This window comes from Notamacropus eugenii, chromosome 3 (genome assembly GCF_028372415.1).
Source record: "Notamacropus eugenii isolate mMacEug1 chromosome 3, mMacEug1.pri_v2, whole genome shotgun sequence".
Classification (NCBI taxonomy): domain Eukaryota; kingdom Metazoa; phylum Chordata; class Mammalia; order Diprotodontia; family Macropodidae; genus Notamacropus; species Notamacropus eugenii.
The window spans coordinates 50,587,016-50,606,683 of NC_092874.1; the positions used below are offsets into that span (position 1 = coordinate 50,587,016).

The following is a 19,668-nucleotide window of genomic DNA, read 5'->3' on the forward strand; positions in this document are numbered from 1 at the left end:
CATCATAATGGTGAAATGTGAAGTTGTATAACCTAAGAACATAACTTTAATTTCAGCAGTGAACCCAAACTGAAACAAGCCTTTTTCTCATTTTTTTTTCAATCTCTAGAAAATCTTTACAGTTTCTACTAGTCTTCTGACTTGTCAGCAGCATTTAGAACTATCTATGATCTATGTATCATTAAAGAATCTATTTGACAACCAGAACCCACTTGTACTTGAACTGCATTTTCATGGACACATGAAAGAGTTTCCATAATTTTAAGAAGTAGGTGTTATCTCCATATCTAAGGCATATTTTTTAGTTAGAGCCTAGTGCTACATCTTGAAATGGTCACAGATATTATTCCCTCATGCTATAGTAACAAATTTAGTATATATACTAAACATGGTGGGTTCAAGATGTCAAAGACATGCCTACAATTTATTTGAGATTTGGAAATAGTGGATTCTGTCTTTTAGAGAGATCTTTGTGGATAAGGTGGATAAGTAGGGAAAATAAATGATAATTTTACAATTGTTCTTCATGGCCCCCTGTGGGATATTCTTAGAAGAGATACTAGAGTGGCTTGCCATCTCTTCACCTCATTTTACAGATGAGGAAACTAAAGCCAACAGGGTTCAGTGACTTGCCCAGGGTCACACAGTTACTAAGTGTCTAACATTTGGACTCAGGAAGATGATTCTTCCTGACTCCAGACTCAGGACTCAATCCACTGCGCCACCTAGCGACCTGATAATACAATGAAGTGAATTCAAAACTGGCTGAACATTCAGGGGTGGTGATTAAAATAATGATATCAATTTGTAGGGAAATATCTACCCGCTCTGTCCACTAGATACTCTATCCTTGACCCTGTTCTGTTAAAAAAAATTTACTGACAGTTCAGATGAAGAATTTTATCAAATATATAGTGAAACAAAACTGGGACAGATAATCTCCTGCATGACAGAACTGGGAACACAAAAGATCTCAACAGACTGGAACCATAAGATACAATAAAACACACAGACATAAGGTGCTGAATTTAGGTTAAAAAACAAAAGTACAAGTGCATGCTGAGGGAGATGAATCTACACACAGTTCCTGGAGAAATGGTCTCTGTGTTTTAGTGAACTTTAGAGATCAATGAACCAGCAACATTGCATAGTCGATCAAAACAAAAGGGAATATAATTTTAGGATACATTAACAAAAGTGTGTACGTCATTCTAGTACCCAATTAGCTAAATGAAAGCAACTCATGATCAGATTAATTTTAGGATGACGAACTTGGGAGCCACGGAACTCCTGAAGACATCTAAATAAATTATGGAAGGGTTGCAATTCCTTTGTTGACCAGAAGGAACGCCTATACTTGAGAAATCAAAGTTTCCTAAAATAACAGTAACATAGTAAATATCTTCACTCCATTAGACTAGCTTCTTCCCATTCCCTCATCCCTACAGTCAAACAGTTGTCAAAAATCGCTAGTTCTAACCCTCAACCCTCTCTCAGATCTGTCGTGTTCTTCATTAAATCAATCAGCATGTAGTTCAATACATGCTATTATATAATATATGTATATATATATATATATATATATAATATATCATAGCAAATGCTATAGTTATATGAGATACAAATATTCCCATGGCCATCACCCTAGTTCAGGTCCTCATGCTCTCTCCCTATGTTACCGGATTGCCTCCTAATTGGTGTCCTTGCCTCTGGCCTTGCCCAAGCTGCATCGCTGCTAAACTGATGTTCCTAAAGTACAGTGTGTCTGACCATTATATGCTTCTGGTCAGGAATGCTCAGTGGTTCTAGTCTAACTCTAGGTAAAAATTATGCATGGGCTCAAACAATTATTGCAAAGGATGACAAGGTGTGAATGGACCGTTACTGATAACAACGGTAGGAATACTCATATCCATGTGATCATGAGAATACAGACTGATATATAATGTCTTCATTGTCTTCCTTGACAAGGACATCACCAATATCTCTAAATGCCAATAACACACAGAGTACTTGTTACATTTTATCTTTGAGTTATAATATCTGCATTGTTACTATCATTATTTTTCATCTTGACAATAAAATCACTCAATTATTCTGAACAACTTCAATAGGCAAGAATATTAAAATCTGTAATTCTGAATTTGTGTTTTCCCTAAATAAACTTTTGCTTTGCATTTTTTCTAAGGAAAGTAACTATTATTTTACACAAAATTTCTTACCTATGTATGCCACAGACATACCAAATGGAGCTTTCAAAGGAAAGCACTGTTTTACTCATAATATTTATTAAAGGAATAAATCTTTTATTCCGGACATATACTTGTGTAGCCATAAAAGATGGATGACAGTAATGTTAGTCATAAAGCTGAATGATTTTTAAAGTGATTTTCCTGGTAAAGTTAATTGAAACACTGGGTTCTAGGATTTCTGGTCCAGAGAGAAAAACAAAATCATAGAGGAAATGAGAATCCCCTACCAAGAGACTTTATAGTAAAAGAGGAATTATTCCTGAATATTTATGGAGAAAATACAGAATTTCTTCCTAAATATGGAGGAAATAGACACATGATTTAATTGAGGTACCCTTCAAAAGAATTTCATAATCAATTTCATAGCAAAATTCTTTCACATAAATTTAGAATCTTTCAAATATTCAATGATATAAAACATGTTACAAATCATCCAAAAGCAAAAGCCTGTATTCCTCTTTCCCAAAAATGGGTAATATTTTTGCTAGTGCAATAATATTACGGAAGCAGGGTGCAAACATGTGGTCACCAAATTCTTTGTTTTGACATATTCCCATACTTGTGGGAAAATAAAAATACAAAACTAGTAAAACCATTCCGTATACTCATGAAGTGTTTTCAGTGAAAACTGTTCAGCATTGGACTTCATTGCCACAGGAGCTTTTCTGGAATGTTCTACCTTCTTGATGGTCTTAACAGAGAGGGTAGATGTTATTTTTTTTAAATAGCAGATGGATGTATTCCTATTAGATCAGTCAAATCAATTTCTTCTACCCTTGCTCTGTTGGTACTTTAGATTTTCTGACTCACTAGTTTAACTGAAAAGTATTTTGATTTCCTAGTTTGACAGAATATGAAGACATGTTAACTATCCACTAGGAAAAAGAAAATTCCACCTTCCCTCATGTTCCTTTTGAAGACATCAAGTAAACAGAATATTACTGACATACCCTTATTCTTGTCTCTATGAATACCTACTAAGGAACATGTAGGAGTGCTTTCTTCTGTCAGCAGTTGTAATCACCAGAAATGTCACTCTAACTACAGTGATTTTTTTCTCTTTTTCATTGTATCCTAAGGAGAACAGGCCTGTCATCAGTGGTCACCCAATACACTTGAGAGCCCCCGTAAGAACTCACGCCAACTATGCAACCGCAGTGCTTTAAAGTCACAATTGTCTATGTGGACTGCCATAAAACAGTGTCCAACACTGTTATTACAGGATGACACATGAAATACAGTGAAAGACATGAAGACAGAAAAGCCGGTATCCAGGCTCACTTCTGTCTTTTACTAGCTGTGTGACCTTGGGGTTGAGCTCTGAGCCTCAGCTTATTCATTGGTTAAATGTGGATAGTATCATCTGCTCGATCTACCTCCTAGAGTTATTACAAGAATAACATATGTAAACAGTTCTTTTAAAAGAACTTTAAGAACTTGAAAAATTCTTAAAAAGAACTAGGTAAATCATGAAGTACCATACAAATTTATGGCTGTTATTATTATAACTGGGGCCTCTAGGTAGTCCAATGGATGGAGCCCCAGGCTTAGGGTCAGGAAGATGCCTCTTCCTCAGGTCAAATCCAACCTCAAACACTTACTAGCTGTGTGACCTTGAGCAAGTTTGCCTCAGTTTCCTCATCTGTAAAATGAGATAAAGAAGGAAATGGCAAAACCACTCTAGTATCTTTGCTAAGAAAACACCAAATGGGGTCATGAAGAGTCAGACACAACTGAGAAAGACTAAATAACAAAAAATTATAACTAATCTTTAATTCAGTTACCAAAAAATTAACCTCCTGAAATTAACCTATTGAATAGCAATCGAAAACACAGCAATAAAGAATTCAACTAAATACTGCTTAAACTACTAAAGGTTCTTTAGAAATTACTGCAAATAAATGAAAAAAGGGAATTTTTGTAAAACTTAAATGCAGAAATATGAAATACAAAGCAATTAAGAAAAATAAAGACCAATAAATTTTAAATGGAATGAGAAACAGACAGATATTATAATAATACAAATGTCAATGGTACCAAAATCTCAACATGTTCAAAAGACAGGTCTCTTTTAAATCAAGAAGCAAATGATACATTTTCATATTCTCCAAGTTCCACTGTATATCTGCAGCCTATGGTCTGCAGCGAATCTGGTCAGGCATAGCAAGAATTCATTCTCTGCGCAGGCTGATACCAGGAAAGCTTGATGAATAAGGTTTTCCTATTATATACTTTAAAAACCTCCAACAAATGACTCTAAGATTTATTTTTGAATATTATCCACACAATGTACAAGGACTGAAAATTGTGACTATGGAATATGAATGAAATGTGTCAGGAGTCCAATTTATATTAGGACAACTATAACTTTAACATTCCTGTTTAAAACCATCTCTAAATAGTGGTCATGCACTCCTAATTGATATCAGGGTTTCCGTTTGATAAGAGATAAACAGAAAGCAACATAAGGTAAGCAAACCTGTTGGAATCCTTCCGTGCCATATGCTGCCCTCATTTCCTCAAGTTCTCTGTTTAGCTCTTCAATCTCTTGCTGTTTCCCAGCCAATTCATTCTCCATCATCTCTAGTCGTTTCGAAGGAAACTGTGCTCCTTGCTCCGAGTAAGACTCACCAACTCCAAATTCTTCTTCCTAAATCAATTCAAGTTCCTTAAAAATCAGTACTTAAAGCATTCCTCAAGAGGAACTTATTCAAATTCTGATTTCCATATCATCTAAGAGCTTATTGACCTGCTGTGTGGTTAATGTAATTTGAACTTTGCAAGTTCTGACATAAAGAATAGTTGAAAATTCTGTTAATGTTAAGCTTTTTAACAAAAAACAAATGTCTTGTATGAGGTTAAAGGCATGTATACATCACAAAGATAGCACCACATAAAGAAGAAAAGACTGATTAGTAAGCTAGTAGACAAGTGCTCTTAGTATTAAACATTGTTATTATTATTAAATAACTGGTAATACTGTACCATTAATAAATTGGTAGGAATATCTGCTTGCACCAAACTGCAACCATTTACCTGTATAAGAACAATTTCTTAATATGTCATCAACTTAAAGAAAACAATCTATAGCTAATAGAAATATATTTTTTCTCTAGAAAACTTGTGACAAAAAATGCTTCATTAGTAATTTATTCAATTCAGACTAAATTTTTACAGATGCATGATAAGGATATGATAATGAACTGCAATTCAAAATAAGTACACTTTCCATTTCAGAAGGATAAAATATTTCAATTGTGACAAAAATAGTTAAGTTGTCTTAACAAAATTGTGTGAAACTAGTTCAGTTCTTATGAAACATCTCATCAAAACTTTTCTTTTCAATTGCTATATTTAAGGTACATTCATGCCACATCCCATTTCCAATCCAATGGCTTACTAGTGTTAGGTTAATATTACAACATTAATACAAATATTCAGGAGGCTGGTAGTAAGATGAAAATGATGTTAAGATGGAAGCTTACATAAAATTACTAAAGACAAGGCTTGGAACATCCTGCCAATCCTGCCTCTCTCTCCACCCCCACTTGCCCTACCAATCTTCACCCCTGCCCAATCTATTAAGAACATCCATCTCCACATGACTGTTTTTTTCCTTATTTCTGCCCTTTTGCAGGTCAACACAGGCTAATCTCCAGTGTTCTTCAACAGGAGCCACTACAGCTCTTCCCAAGAGTAGAAACATGAGCCAATAGAAGGATGGAGCGGCACTATTCAACAGAACTAGGAAAGTTAGGAAGGAAGAGTTTGGGGGAAAACATGAGGACACATGGAAAGAAAAGGATGAGAACAGGGCAGAAAAATCTGGGGTGGGGACTGATGGACAGAACAGCTATTTCTAGCTTTTAAAAGAGTGCCACGTGATCAATGTATGGATCTGCTTTGTGTGACTACACTTTTCTTATTATAAGGGAGGAAGGCAGCTTTTTTGCTGGGGCATTTTGGAGAGGTGGTGATAGTGATCTCTAAAAGAAGAAAAAGAAAAGAAAAAAAGGTGGATGAATAATTTAAAAAATAAACAGAAGAGAACCGAAGGGCAATGCAGATACGGAGGGCAGTGTTGGACTTTCATCTTAAATCTGAAGCACAGGAAAAACACCCAAGCAGTCCATAGTAGACAGTCATAGATTTACATGAAGTCCCCTTCGTAGAGAAATCCTTGTGTTTGTGGGTGCTTGTCATGACCACAATGATAAAAAGGATTTTGTCTGAAAAGATCACATTAGGTGTTTCTACTGCTCTAACTTGGGCAGTGAGCAACAATGACCTGGTCTGGCATAGGTGGACTTAATGCGGTTTGGCTGAATCTCAAAGAAGTTCCAAATGAGGTTCATTTATGCAGGCAAAAAATGATTAACTTCAAAATACCAAAAGAAATAAGATTTGTTATCCAAGGATGTAATTTCACACTATGATACTTGTCTGCTTAAGAATTTCAAGGGGCCTCCCTACTATCTAATTATAGATAGGTCTTCATTGCTAAGAGGAATTCTTATATCTCTTATTTTATTAACTCCATATTATCCTTCCCAAACCTTGTCCCTTTCTCTAGCTCAACCTTTCTTTCTTATCACTCTCAGATGGAGCTGATCCCTACTTCTTTTTGTTGAGATCAAGGTCATAAAAATTCCTTAAACTTCTGATTTCATTCACTTCAAGCAACACCAAATGATTTAAAATACTGTTATCATTTTCTGTAGCATGTTTTCTGTACACAATAAGAATGCAGAAAATTTCTCAAAGGAGCCAAGATAAAGATTGCCTCACAAGTTGTTAGTAAGAGGACCAAGATATTTTTTCATACCAAATCTATAAAGTCCCCATTACTACATTTTTTGTTTTTGCATTTAAAAATTCAAATTTGTCTTGAGGGGTTTTGTTTAACTCTCCTCTCTGTTAGGATGATGATAAATTTTTAGCAGCACTTCACTGGTCCTACAGTATGCAAATCAAGGACAAATTTGCAAATAAATATCCAGATTTTCCAGTACTAATTTCCCTTTCTATAAGTATTTTTTAAGCAAAAAAAAAAAATTAGCACTTTTTAATCATGTTCTCATCATTTCATATCTCAGCTCAAATACTAAATAAATGCTTCTATACAAACAAAATTCTTAAAAACTTAAATTTTCATTCCCCTTACAGCCTACAATTAATTTAAAGTGGTTGATTTTTCTTCCCAAAGTAACACCATGAGGCTTTTTTAATTAAACACCGAAGGAAATGAATATTCTTAAGTGTTTAGGTCAATGGATCTAAATTGAAGGGCTGAACCATTCAGATAAAAAATACTATTTTCTATGTCTCTGGGCCAAAGAAAATAATAAAATCAAAGAAAGGTAAATGAAATCACAAAATGATATATGTTTACATGTCACTGATGTAGAAACAAGATATTTCTTACAATTATACAATTTCTAGATCAGCTTTACTATCTAAAAAGAGTAACCATATCTCAACACTTTTTCAAAATAAAAAATTAACATAATTAACAAGAATTCAAGCAGACATTAAATATTAAGAGAGAATTACAGAGCATATTCTACTTCACGTACATGTAGCAATCTTTCATTTGTCACTTATACTAGGAATACAATAATAGGAGATATATATGTGTATATGTAGATGTGTGTATACATACATGTTGGTACGTACATACATACACACACAACCACATAAATGGAAAATACAGAAACAATAATGGAAGGTCTAAGTGAATAAGACTGAAACGAGTCAAATAGATTTACTACTTTAACAGTTTCAAGAGAGACCATAAGATAAAATAATTTAAAATGTTTTTTTAAATTTATCATCTTATGATATACTTTAAAAATAAAGTGGGGGAAGGGTTTGAGCCACTAGAAATATTTAAAACTCTTAGTTCAACTTTTTGATATCTGAAACACCAAGATCATTTAATCTTACCTCTGAACTATAATCATCCGTAGTAGTTGAAATTTCACTTTCCATCTAAAATTAAAACAAACAAAAATGTTATAATGTGTTTACTATTTTTATACTTTACTATAATTAACACGTAGAAAGTTTAACAATCTCTAAAAACAAGTCAAGTGTTTTAAATTCTCATAACCTGATCTGAAAATTACGAATGTCTTTCAACATGGTGAGATGTTCGAGACTTATCATGAGGTATTTTCACCAAGGGCAGCTAGGCTAGAGGCCTTGACCTGGAGTCTGGAAGAGTCATCTTCCTGAATTCAAACCTGCCCTCAGACACATACTAGCTGCATGATCCTGGACAAGTCACTCAATCTGTTTGCCTCCATTTCCTCAGCTGTAAAACGAGCTGGAGAAGGAAATGGCAAACCCCTCCAGCACTTCTGCCAGGAAAACCCAAAACGGGAGCGTGAAGAGCTGGATGTCACTGAAATGACTTAACAACAAAAAGGTTTTTATTAAATATATAATACCATAGATTACTTCCATTTACAATGCCTAGGACAGTGTTCTATACCATCCAACTGAACAAAGGATTAGTGTACATTGTATAGATTAAAAAATAAATCACATTCTACTGATCTTTACCTAAAGGAAACTTAGAAAGCTCCTTTCACAGAAATCTCACTACTTTGACAGGAAGAACTACAGAAATTTAGAGTTGAAGGGAATTTTGAAATGAGCTAATTTTTTAAAAAAAGATGGTTTATTCATTCAACAAACATTTATAAAATGCCCTTCATCTTAGTCTATTAAAATATTTATCCTGCCTGTGCTATCAGAAAAACCTGGACTTCCACGAGCTGATGCAAAATGAAACGTACAGTGTACAAAGTAACAGTAATATTCTAAGATGATCAGCTGTGAAGGACTTTGCTATTCTCAGTAATACAATGATCCAAGACACCTAGAAAGGTCTTATGATGAAAAATGGTATCCATCCCCAAAGAAGGAACTGACGGTTGCTAAAACTTGCAGCCCTTGTCTGCACTTGGTGGTGTCTCATTGTTCATCTTTCCATTCCCAGTGCTGAGAGTGCCCGAGCTAAGGCACCCTACCACCCAAATCCCCAGGTCCACTTCTGCCCGGGGCTCCTCCCGGCACCTCCATTCCTTCCCGTCACTGCATGGCTCCCTGCTCCCCCCTCCTGTAGCTCTCCCTCGCCCTGCTCTGCAGCCAGTTTCTCAGTCCCCATCTCCCTTGCTCCCTCCTTGGGGCGATCCCAGACGCTGCTCTTCTCCACGCAGATGCCCAGAAACTTCACGTTTTCCTACCACTTTGTTATTATCGGGCATCAGTTGCTCCCAGAACAGTATTTCATCTATTTCCCCCTGAAACAAAATGACTTGCAGAGCCATAGAAGCCTCCAGGAAAACAACCAGGGTGAGTGAAAGAAGAGAGAGGAGTGGTGGAGACTCATTCCTCCTACAAGTGTGCTCACCGCCTTTCTAGCCTTCCAGGTTTGTAACTTTGGCACTATACTTGACTCCTTAATCTCTCCTACCCCACATTTCCTATCACTGGCCAAATATTTCTGTTTCTAGTTACACATCTTAGCATACAACCCTTTCTCGAGACTCACACAGCCTCCACCTTAATTCAGGCCCTCACTACTTTTCACCTAGTTTCATTGGTTTTTGCCTGTCAGATAATATGGAAGAGCTCTGTTTAGCTTTTAAAGCTCCTTTCTTTTTAACTGGCCCCGCCTGTCTTTCTGGTCTCCCGGAACCTTCTTTACGCTGCTGATTCTTGTCTTGCAGCCTGGGCCCTGGCCCTCCCACAGGCCTACGATGCATTGTCCCTCCTCACTGTGGCCTAAGAGAATCCCTTCATTTCTTTAACACACATATAAAGCAGCATCTTCTGCAGGAAGCCTTTTTTGATCTCTCCAACCGCTGTCTTCTCAAATTACTTTGTATTTAACTAACTTGCATTCATTTTCCTTACGTTTATTCTAAATGTTTGTACATATTCTTGTTGTCTCCCCGTCAGAATATAAGCTCCTTAAGAGTAGAGATTGCTTCGTTCTTTCTATTTCTGTTCCAAGCACCAAGCACGCTGTAGGCATTTAATAAATACTTGATGAATCATTGACTGACTGACTGATACGGAGACAGGCAAGTATACAGGATGTAACTTACAACAATTTAAAACTTGTCAAGCCTAACTTGAACGACTACCACTACCACTTCAGTATAGGGAAGCTTGGTGGTGCAGTGGATAGAGCATGGGGCCTGGAGTCAGAAACACTGCTCATCCTGGCTTCAAATCCAATCTCAGGCACTTCCTAGCTAAGTGACCCTGGGAAAGTCACTTAACCCTGTGTTTGCCTCAGTTTCTCATCTGTAAAATGAGCTAGACAAGGAAATGGCGAACCACTCTAGGATCTTTACCAAGAAAACCCCAAGTGAGGTCACGAAGAGTGGGCTATGACTGAAAACAACTGAACAAATACACATGTGTATGCATATAGACACATACATGCATGTCTATCACATAGGCACATCAAGTTTATGTTCATACGTATACATATAGACAAAATACACATTTTATGGAGGCAGCTAGGTAGTTCGGTGGATAGAGCACTGGGGCTGGAGTCAGGAAACCCTAAGTTAAAATCTGGCCTCAGATACTCACTGGCTGAGTGACCCTGGGCAAGTCACTTAACCTCTATGTGTCTTAATCTACTGGAGAAGGAAATGGCTAACCACTCCGGTACCTTTGCCACGAAAGCCTTATATGGGGGTCACAAAAAGTTGGACATGACTAAATGATTGAACAACTAACCACTTCTGGGATTCATCTAAATATAAGTGATACTTTCAGAAGGAATCTATAAAGAATTACTAAAGTTTGAAAGTCCTGCACAAATGAAAGACTCTGCAGTATGGGTGGTAATTTCATAAATGCTATTCATCAAAGGCAAGAGCTTTAGTTGGCATCCAATAAATGAATTTGAATTTATGGGCCACAGCTTACATCATAAAAATGGCACCTGGACAGTGAAGCAGTATGCATAATAATGGCTAAAAAGAATAGATTTGCCAGTAGCTGGACAAATGTAATCCAAAGGGCATACTAATAAAACTGATGTTATATAATGCCTTACAATTATTTTCTAGTTTTTCAGAATAAAACTGGAAAATAATTGTAAGGCATTATATAACATCAGTTTTATTCTCAAAACACTCTATTATCATCTCCTTTTTACATACATAGAGAAACTGAGGTAAATAAGATTAAGTGGCTTGTTTGGGGCAGAATTTGAACTTAGGTCTTCCAGACTTCATTCACATCCAACACTATCCACAGTGTCACGGCTGCTTTTAAGGTGAGTGTTTAAAACGAGAAGGGAAAGGGAAAGTCAAGCTTGACACAGAATGGAACAACAGTAGTGGCACCTACACATTCACAACAGCCAAGGTGTAAGAAAGAAGCCAGAAATAAAATTGATAGCTCCAAAAGCTGCAACAAGTACACAATGGCATACAAAGTGTGGGTGACAAGCAAAACTGACTAGTGACCCCAATGTCAGAAGGTAAATTTGACTTCATAATTGCCAGTGAGGGGAGATAAGACTTAGATCTAGAATACTTTCTGGAAGCACGCATCTTATTCAAAAGGAAAAGAATGGGGAGAGTGCTGATTTTAAGAGAATATACTTATATTTTCTTCACCTGCGCTAGGTGGAGCAGTAGATAAGACTGCTGAATCCCTTGGCAAGTCACTTAACCTCTGGTCTGCTTCATTTTCCTCATCTCCCAGGGCTGCTGTGGGATAATATTTATAAAGCACTTGGCAAACCTTACAGTGCTGTATACATGCTAGCTATTATTCTTATACTTATTATTGGAGGAAATCTATAAGCCAGAAGGGGGAAACATGGATGAGGATCAGCAGGGGCAGGGGTTGACGTAAACCTCAAAAACTTCGTTTCAAATTAGGAACATAATCGAGAAGTCTTCAGCGTAAAACTGAACTTGACTGATGAGTCTTCTGGGCATCCACACTGATTCTCCTTCCTTCCACAATCATAGATATCCTTATTTGTTTCTATACTTTAGAGCTAATCCCTCACTAAGGCACCAGTGAGACAAAAAGTAAGAAAGGTAGAACTGAAAACACTTTGCCCTAATTAGATGTGTGAATATTAGTTCCTGGAAGGAACTGATTATTTTTCCTTTTTCTTTATGTCCCCAGCATTTGGCACAATAGTTCATGCTTAATAAATACCTGTTGATTAAGGGAAATTAAAGTCTCAAATACATGTGACTAGAAAGGGAGTGGTGTCCTATAGAGAAAAAGGGGGTAGGTGGAGGTGGGCAAGGAAAGACAAGTTCTGTTTTGGACGCAGAAAAGTTGAGAAGCCTACAAAACATCACAGAAGGGGAGAGGAAACACAAACCATGATCTACTGAAAGCGCTCTGCCACACACTATCTATATCTCTCAACCTACCGAGCCCTCAGATAGGACTAAATCACTTCTGGCCCTTCAAGAGTCATCTGCTAATTCTACATCTCTTTCAAAGTATTCTAGAGTCTGGATTAAATGAGATGTATGTGTAGTACTTAGCAAAGCTAAAAGTGTCACCTAAGTATTAGTTATTATTCAAAATAATTTCATAGCAAAGTATGGTGGAAAAGTAAGTCCCACTTCTACCACTGATTAGCTGGGCAAGCACCTTCAGCTCTATAAGCCTCAGTTTCCTCATCTGAAAGAGGGAGATAACAACATTTTGTACAATACAACCTACTTTATGAGACTGTGGGAAGAAATGCACTTTGGAAATTTAGTCTAAAACTGGTTAGTGTAAGTAAGCTTTTGCGTGTGTGTTCGTCCTTCGTTGCCGAAGAAGACCATGCCATCAGAGAAATAATGACATGACTTGCACTTGACTTTGTTTTGAATGAGGGAGGGTTGGGCAGGTCATCAGCCTCACTTCTCCTCCAGAGCCATCTGAATCCAGTGACCAGATACTCATCAGGATGACTGGAGATGACCCAGGATGAGGCAACTGGGGTTACGTGACTTGCCCAAGGTCACACAGCTAGTGAGTGTCAAGTGCCTGAGGTGAGATTTGAACTCAGGTCCTCTTGACTCCTGCACTGGTGCTCTATCCATTGCACCACCTAGCTGCCCCTAAGTAAGCTTTTATTGTGTTGGTGAATCTCCAAGAGACACTAGAAATAGGTTGAAGGTCTTTAGTTTGAACTTGTAATATGAAAATCTTATCATGGGATCTTTAGAATTTAGAGATGTTAAAAAATGTAAAAAAAAAGATGTAAAAAAAAAAAAACAAAAACCTGTCAGTGTGCTGCCAGAAAGCAGAAATAAGGAGTATTTTTTCAGTTCTGTATCTGCAACTATAATAACAACTCCTCTGATTTGCTTGGAGTTTTTAAAAGTTTAGAACATAACATTAACTTTTCTCTCAAAACAACTGTGGGAAAATCGCAGGACCATAAACGCAGAGATAGGTGAGCCCTTAGAGACCCTCTAGTCCAATGCCCTCAGGATTATCCCTCTTTTAAAAAAGCAGAGGCTACCTATCCACCAAGGGTCACAGCTGAGACTAGAACTCAGATCTCCTAATTCTAAGCCTGGTGCTTTTTCATTTATACTTTGAACACTTATACATGCATTTAAGAGTCCCCCACATTCAAATGAACACATAACCCTGGGGTTTTCAAGCCTCTTCTAACAAATAGTAAAAAGACATGACTCCCAGCTCTGCTTCTGATTTTCTCTGGAACTTCCCTGGGCACCTGGGCTCTACTTCTCCTGAAACACCATGTGGTCATGCCAGCTTCCTTATCCCCCTGGATCTCCATATTGGAGAGGGCCTGGGCCAGCCCACCTCCATTCCCTTTCTGGCTCTGCTCCTGACTCTCTCACCATTATTCCCACCCTCCCTCCTCACTTTTCACTTCCCTTTTGTATGGTGCTATGCAGCTCCTCAATGAGGGCAGGGATGGTCTTTCTTTTAACTCAGATCTCTATCTCCAGTACCTGCTTCCTCCAAGGCCTGACTTGTGGCTGTTCTCTGGGTAAATGACTAAATCTCTCAAAGTCTCAGCTTCTTACTCTGCCCTGGGGAGGTTTCTAAAAGAAGCACAAACTAGAGACCTGATAAATACCCTAAAGGGGTTGGACGATCTTTTTTTCCCCAAGCAGCAACATCCCGTCCCTTGGCTTGACAGATAATACTAGAAACCTAAAAGAGCAGCAGCTGATGCATTTTTTACAACAAAACTGCAGGACAGTAAAATGCTGGTTCTATAGGGTGCCTAGGTAAAAAGGCCCTGGCTCTGGGCTTCTGGAGGAAACAGGAGAGCTTCAAACTGTTCAGGAGAAAATTCCCAGTACCTTCATAAAAATCCCATATCCTCAAAAAGACCTTGGATTTTTTTGGGGGGAGGGGTGTTCAGTTGCAAGACCTTGCTTGACTAAACTGTTACCTTTTCCTATCAATATGTATGAGGTGGGATTATAAAAGAACAATTTCATTTTTGAATTAGCATAAATTTAAATTTCCAAATGAGGCTTCAAGGAGTCATCTTGGGAGGATACAATTATTCCAACTACAATGCTACTGTTCAAAAATATTTTTTCTAACTCTTTTTGGAACTGACATCGAGGCTTACTTAGCACACTGTCATTGGTGGCTGGTATTCGGTCCTTTGACAAAGGAGAATCTATTGGAAAAATCACTGGTATTGGAATAAAAGTACTGAGGGTTCAAATCACTGGTTCAAGCCTCTGGCTCTGTGTCTCAGAACCTCAGTTTCCTCGTATGTAAAAATGAAGACAATAATACTTGTACTACCAACCACAAGATTGTGAAAATGGCACTTTGAATTGGGTTTTACTTCGATGGCAAGCACACATGGGAATGTCATATGCTGGATGGGCTAGTTAGTATAAAGAGGTTTTTGTGGAGAAGGCTGGCATATATATATATATATATATATATATATATAAAGTAATGGACTTTTAAACTCCTTAAGGATTAAAAGAAGCATCCTGTTTTTAAAAAAAAATTATTTTCATTTGTCAACATTCACTTCCACAAAATTTTGAATTTCAAATTTTCTCTCCATCTCTACCCTCCCCCAACCCCAGGACAGCATGTAATCTCATTACCCTCTCCTCCAATCTACCCGCCCTTCTCTCAGCACTTCCTCCTTTATCCCCTTCCCTTCTATTTTCCTGTAGGGCAAGATAAATTTCTATACCCCATTGCCCATATATCTTATTTCCTAATTGCATGCAAAAACAATTTTTAACACTCTTTTTAAAGATTTGAGTTCTACATTCTCTCCCATCTCTCATGCCTATCCACCTTCATTGAGAAGGTAAGCAATTCGATAAAGGTTATATATGTGTAGTCATACAAAACATTTCCCTGACAGTCACGTAGTAAAAGACTAACTATATTTCCCTCTATCCTGTCCTGCCCTCCATTTATTCTATTCTCTCCCTTCACCTGTCCCTCTACCAAAGTGTTTGCTTCTGATTTTCACTTTCCCTAGTCTGCAAACCCTTCTATTATACCCCTCCCTTCTCTCCTTCCCCCCTACTTTACTATATGGTAAGATAAACTTCCATACCCAGCTGAGCATGTACATTATTCCTTCCTGAAGCCAAATCCGATGAAAGTAAGGCTCACTTATTCCCTCTCACTTTCCCCCTCATTCCCTCCATTGTAAAAGTTCTTTCTTGTCTCTTTTATGTGAGATGATTTACTATACTGTAGCTCTCCCTTTCTCTTTTTCCCAGTACATTCCTCGCAACTCTGAATTTTCTTTTTTAGATATCACCCCTTCATATTCAGCTCACCCTGTGCCCTCTCTCTTTTTTTTTCTTGTTACAGTATTCTGCATTCCAGACTAAAATTCCCCCGATTATCCTCTGAATCAGGAGGAAAATATAACTCCTTTGATACCATACATCCTGGAAGAAGTCAGCGTTAGTGTTCTGTTTTACCTCCAAAGATAACACCCTAGATACCTGATTCTCAAATTTTGCTGACACCATAGCAACCCGGTGAAATTTTAAAATTCTGAGGGAAACATGGACACAAACACCACAGGAAATGAGGATGGTGGTGTTAAATCTAATTCCAATGTTTAAGAAATTGTGCCTAAAAAGTATACACATCCCACTTTGAAGTAACTATGGTAATTTAAGAACAAAATAAAAAAACTTTTTTTTTCACTTTATGTGCATTATTTTTTCAAATAGTTATTACTAAGTTGTTAGGATAGGAATACTTATGAAGTTGTTTGGAACTAAGTACTTAATACGCAATACAAATACTTAATAAGTACTGGGTATTTCTTCTGGCCTAGAGAGCACTCTGAGACAACACAAAGTTTGAGAGCCTTTGCTCCAGATACTGAGAAGTGGAACAAGGAAAATTCTTCTCACACACAAGTTTTTGTAGCTACACCTACAAACATACTCAAAATATGACAATGGGTGAAAGGAGGTATGCTATTTCATTTGATGAAAATGCTAATTAGTTAGCTATTAAATTTTGTTTTTTTAAACCTTATTAAGGCTATTAAGCAATCCAAATTATTGCAAAATTAGTTCAATTGCTACTTAAATGTAAAAAGATGTTACAATTTTATCAAGTTAATAAAACGCCAACTTAAGAAATTTAATTTCTCCAATGGATCTAATGTAGATAAATGAGTTATAAATTTGTATCTCTCAGACTAATTTGAAAAAGACGTCAGGTCTAAACACTATTTGTCCACAGTTGAGGTAAGTGTAGTAGGTACATGACCCTGACAACAAGCCTCATGCTACACCCAGATGGGAAAATATGATGCCAACTCTGTATAAAACTACTTAGGTGTCTTCCTTTCCATTCTAAGTAACCACTAGCCTATAATGTCCTTGAATGAGCAGATAAAAAGGGAACCAACCAGAATTAGGCCATTTATTTTTATGATGACTGTTTCAATGAGGACCAGAGGCATTTCCCAAAAGTAGTCAGATGAAAAGTACATTAACACAGAAAAAGACCAAAAACAGTTCAGAAAGAGTCACAGAATGATTTTGTTATCATTTTATATATGAATTTAATATATCTCTTTAAAAAACAATGTATATAACAGGAGTTCAAGGCTTTGTGTATAATCAACTTTTTTGTTCTCATTTGCATATTTAAATGCTTGCTGATAACTTTTCATAGTAAAAAGCAAAAAATTTTTAAAAGAAAGTACAGGTATTGCTTACGTAAGAAATATGAATATCCAAACGGGATCAAAGAAGCAAGGAATTCAGAGGTGAAAGTGACCTTACAGATTATCAGGGTTATTAAGCTCTTAATTTTAAAGATAAGAAAGTGGAAGCTCAGACAAGTTAAGTGACTTACCCTAGCTCACAGAGCTAGAATTTGAACTTGAATTCTCTGAATCTTCTGTCCCTCAAAAACTCCCCTTCCCACCTTATAAAATTGCATTTCTTTCTTTTCCAAGCAAAAGAAACACTATTATTCCTTTTAAAAAAGTATATAGGACACTTTATCACATTGAAATAATTATTTCTAACTCCATCCATCTCCTATTGTAAAATACAAAAAATCTACCAGCAACTTTATAGATGCAAACAACTTTACTGGTTTTCTATTATATTTACGATCTTGAACTACTTTTTAAAAAAACTTCATTTTCCACCATTAGTTGTTTTGTAGCTATTTTCAACAAAAGAATATCTGTGTATTTAGCTTATCTGAAAAATGAATGTTATGTAATAAAAACAAAAAACATCAATAAAAGTTGAAAAGAAAAAAAATCCAATGTGTGTTTGTATTTTACAAAGAAGGACACTCATTTTTAAGTATGACCACTTGTGAAATTAAAGAAATAAAGAAAATATTAAATGGTACCAAAATGAATAAGGGATGTTACTGTTGTTATCATTACAAAAGTTTCATTCAAAAATCTTTTTCAATCTGGATACTTACTTCAATAGTGTAGGACTGGTCATGTTTGATTATTTCTCCAGTATGTAAAGTTCTCGTTATATCAGGAGTCACTGATGCTCCTCTCTGAGAACTAGTCATGTACAACTCATCACTCTGTGACTGATCAATACTAGAAGTATGTGAAGATTCTTCACATTTTTTAGCTGATGGCTTTTTCTTCCCTTTCTGCTGTTTGGAAGAATTCTGTGCCTCAGCCCAAGCTTTCTTTAGCTGATACTGGGCAAGCTACATTAAAAAAAAAAAAAAAAGAATTAATTTGGAAAATTTCCTATTTTATTGCCAATAAGTTCTATCATATAAAAGCTTCTGACTCACTTCTTAAAGGATCAAAATAATGATATTAAGATATTAAAATGCTACAAAATTAAAAATATATATTCTGAATGAATTTCAACATAAGCTTAATCAATTACAAATAAAATGAAATAATAAATAATAAATTTTTGACAGTCAAAGATTTCACACTACACTCAATAACTAGCACAGTGATCTGTACACAGTAGGAGCTTAATAAGCATATGTTATAATGTAGTGTTGCAATTTAATGTAGGCCCACTCAAGGATAAAATTTTGGGAAGCATACTTTTAAAATCTATTAAGTCAAAGCACAAAATCAACACTACATTTTAAAATAATTCAATATATAATTCGACTCGACAAGCACTTAGGTATCTACTATGTCCAAGGCACATGGAGATGGGATGGGGATGCAGGACACCAAGAAAAAAATGAAAAATATTCCCTGTTCTCAAGAAGCTTAATATGTTTACAAACTAATTTGAGAAGGGAGAGAACGCTAAAGTTCGAGGAATCAAGAAAACCTTCCTTTTTGTAGGAGGTGGTGCCTAAGCTATACCTTGGGGAAATTAAGGATTCTAAGCATCAGAGAGGAATCAGCAAGTATTGTATGACTAGGCCTGTGCAAAAGCAGAGTCGCAGAGGTTCAGGGAAAAAGTACATACATGAGTTTGGCAAAAATGAATCATGTAAGGAAAATGCAAAAGGTGCCTAGAAGTTACACCATAAGCAGGCTTTAAAGACCAATCAATTCATCAACAAGACTTAGTAGATATAATAAGTATACCTTGGGATATACCCATGCTTAGCAAGCAGGAGGCAGAAGATGATCTAGCGGTAAAATGAGAAAGAACAGTCCCGGAAGAGGGAAATCCAGAGAAAGCAGCTAACTAACAAAGAACATTTCACCAATTGTTAAGCTCCCCAAAAGAGAGCCAGGGAAAAGTATGACTTGTTATTGAAACCATTCCATCTTATTCCCTTGTGAGGGTGAAGTATTCAAATGATGGCTAAACTCAGGGTTTCAAGAGTGGTAACAAGGACATAAATGGACAGGGTTATATATAACTCAAGCTCCAGGCCCCACTTTAGGAAAACTGAAGACACAGAAGAGATGACTTACGAAACAAGTTTAGGA

At 36.6% G+C, this 19,668-nt stretch overlaps 1 protein-coding gene across 1 annotated transcript in view; it reads right to left on the reverse strand.

Annotated features, from left to right (window-relative positions):
• LOC140531806 (A-kinase anchor protein 9-like) overlaps positions 1-19,668 on the reverse strand; it is an 89,406-nt gene that overhangs the window by 55,487 nt on the left and 14,251 nt on the right. Inside the window, exons 3-6 of the mRNA XM_072650518.1 lie at positions 18,213-18,458; positions 8,199-8,243; positions 5,238-5,288; positions 4,732-4,902 (exon numbers count right to left, since the gene is read on the reverse strand). Of these exons, the coding sequence (XP_072506619.1) occupies positions 4,732-4,902; positions 5,238-5,288; positions 8,199-8,243; positions 18,213-18,458 (513 nt within the window). The remainder of the gene's footprint in view (positions 1-4,731; positions 4,903-5,237; positions 5,289-8,198; positions 8,244-18,212; positions 18,459-19,668) is intronic.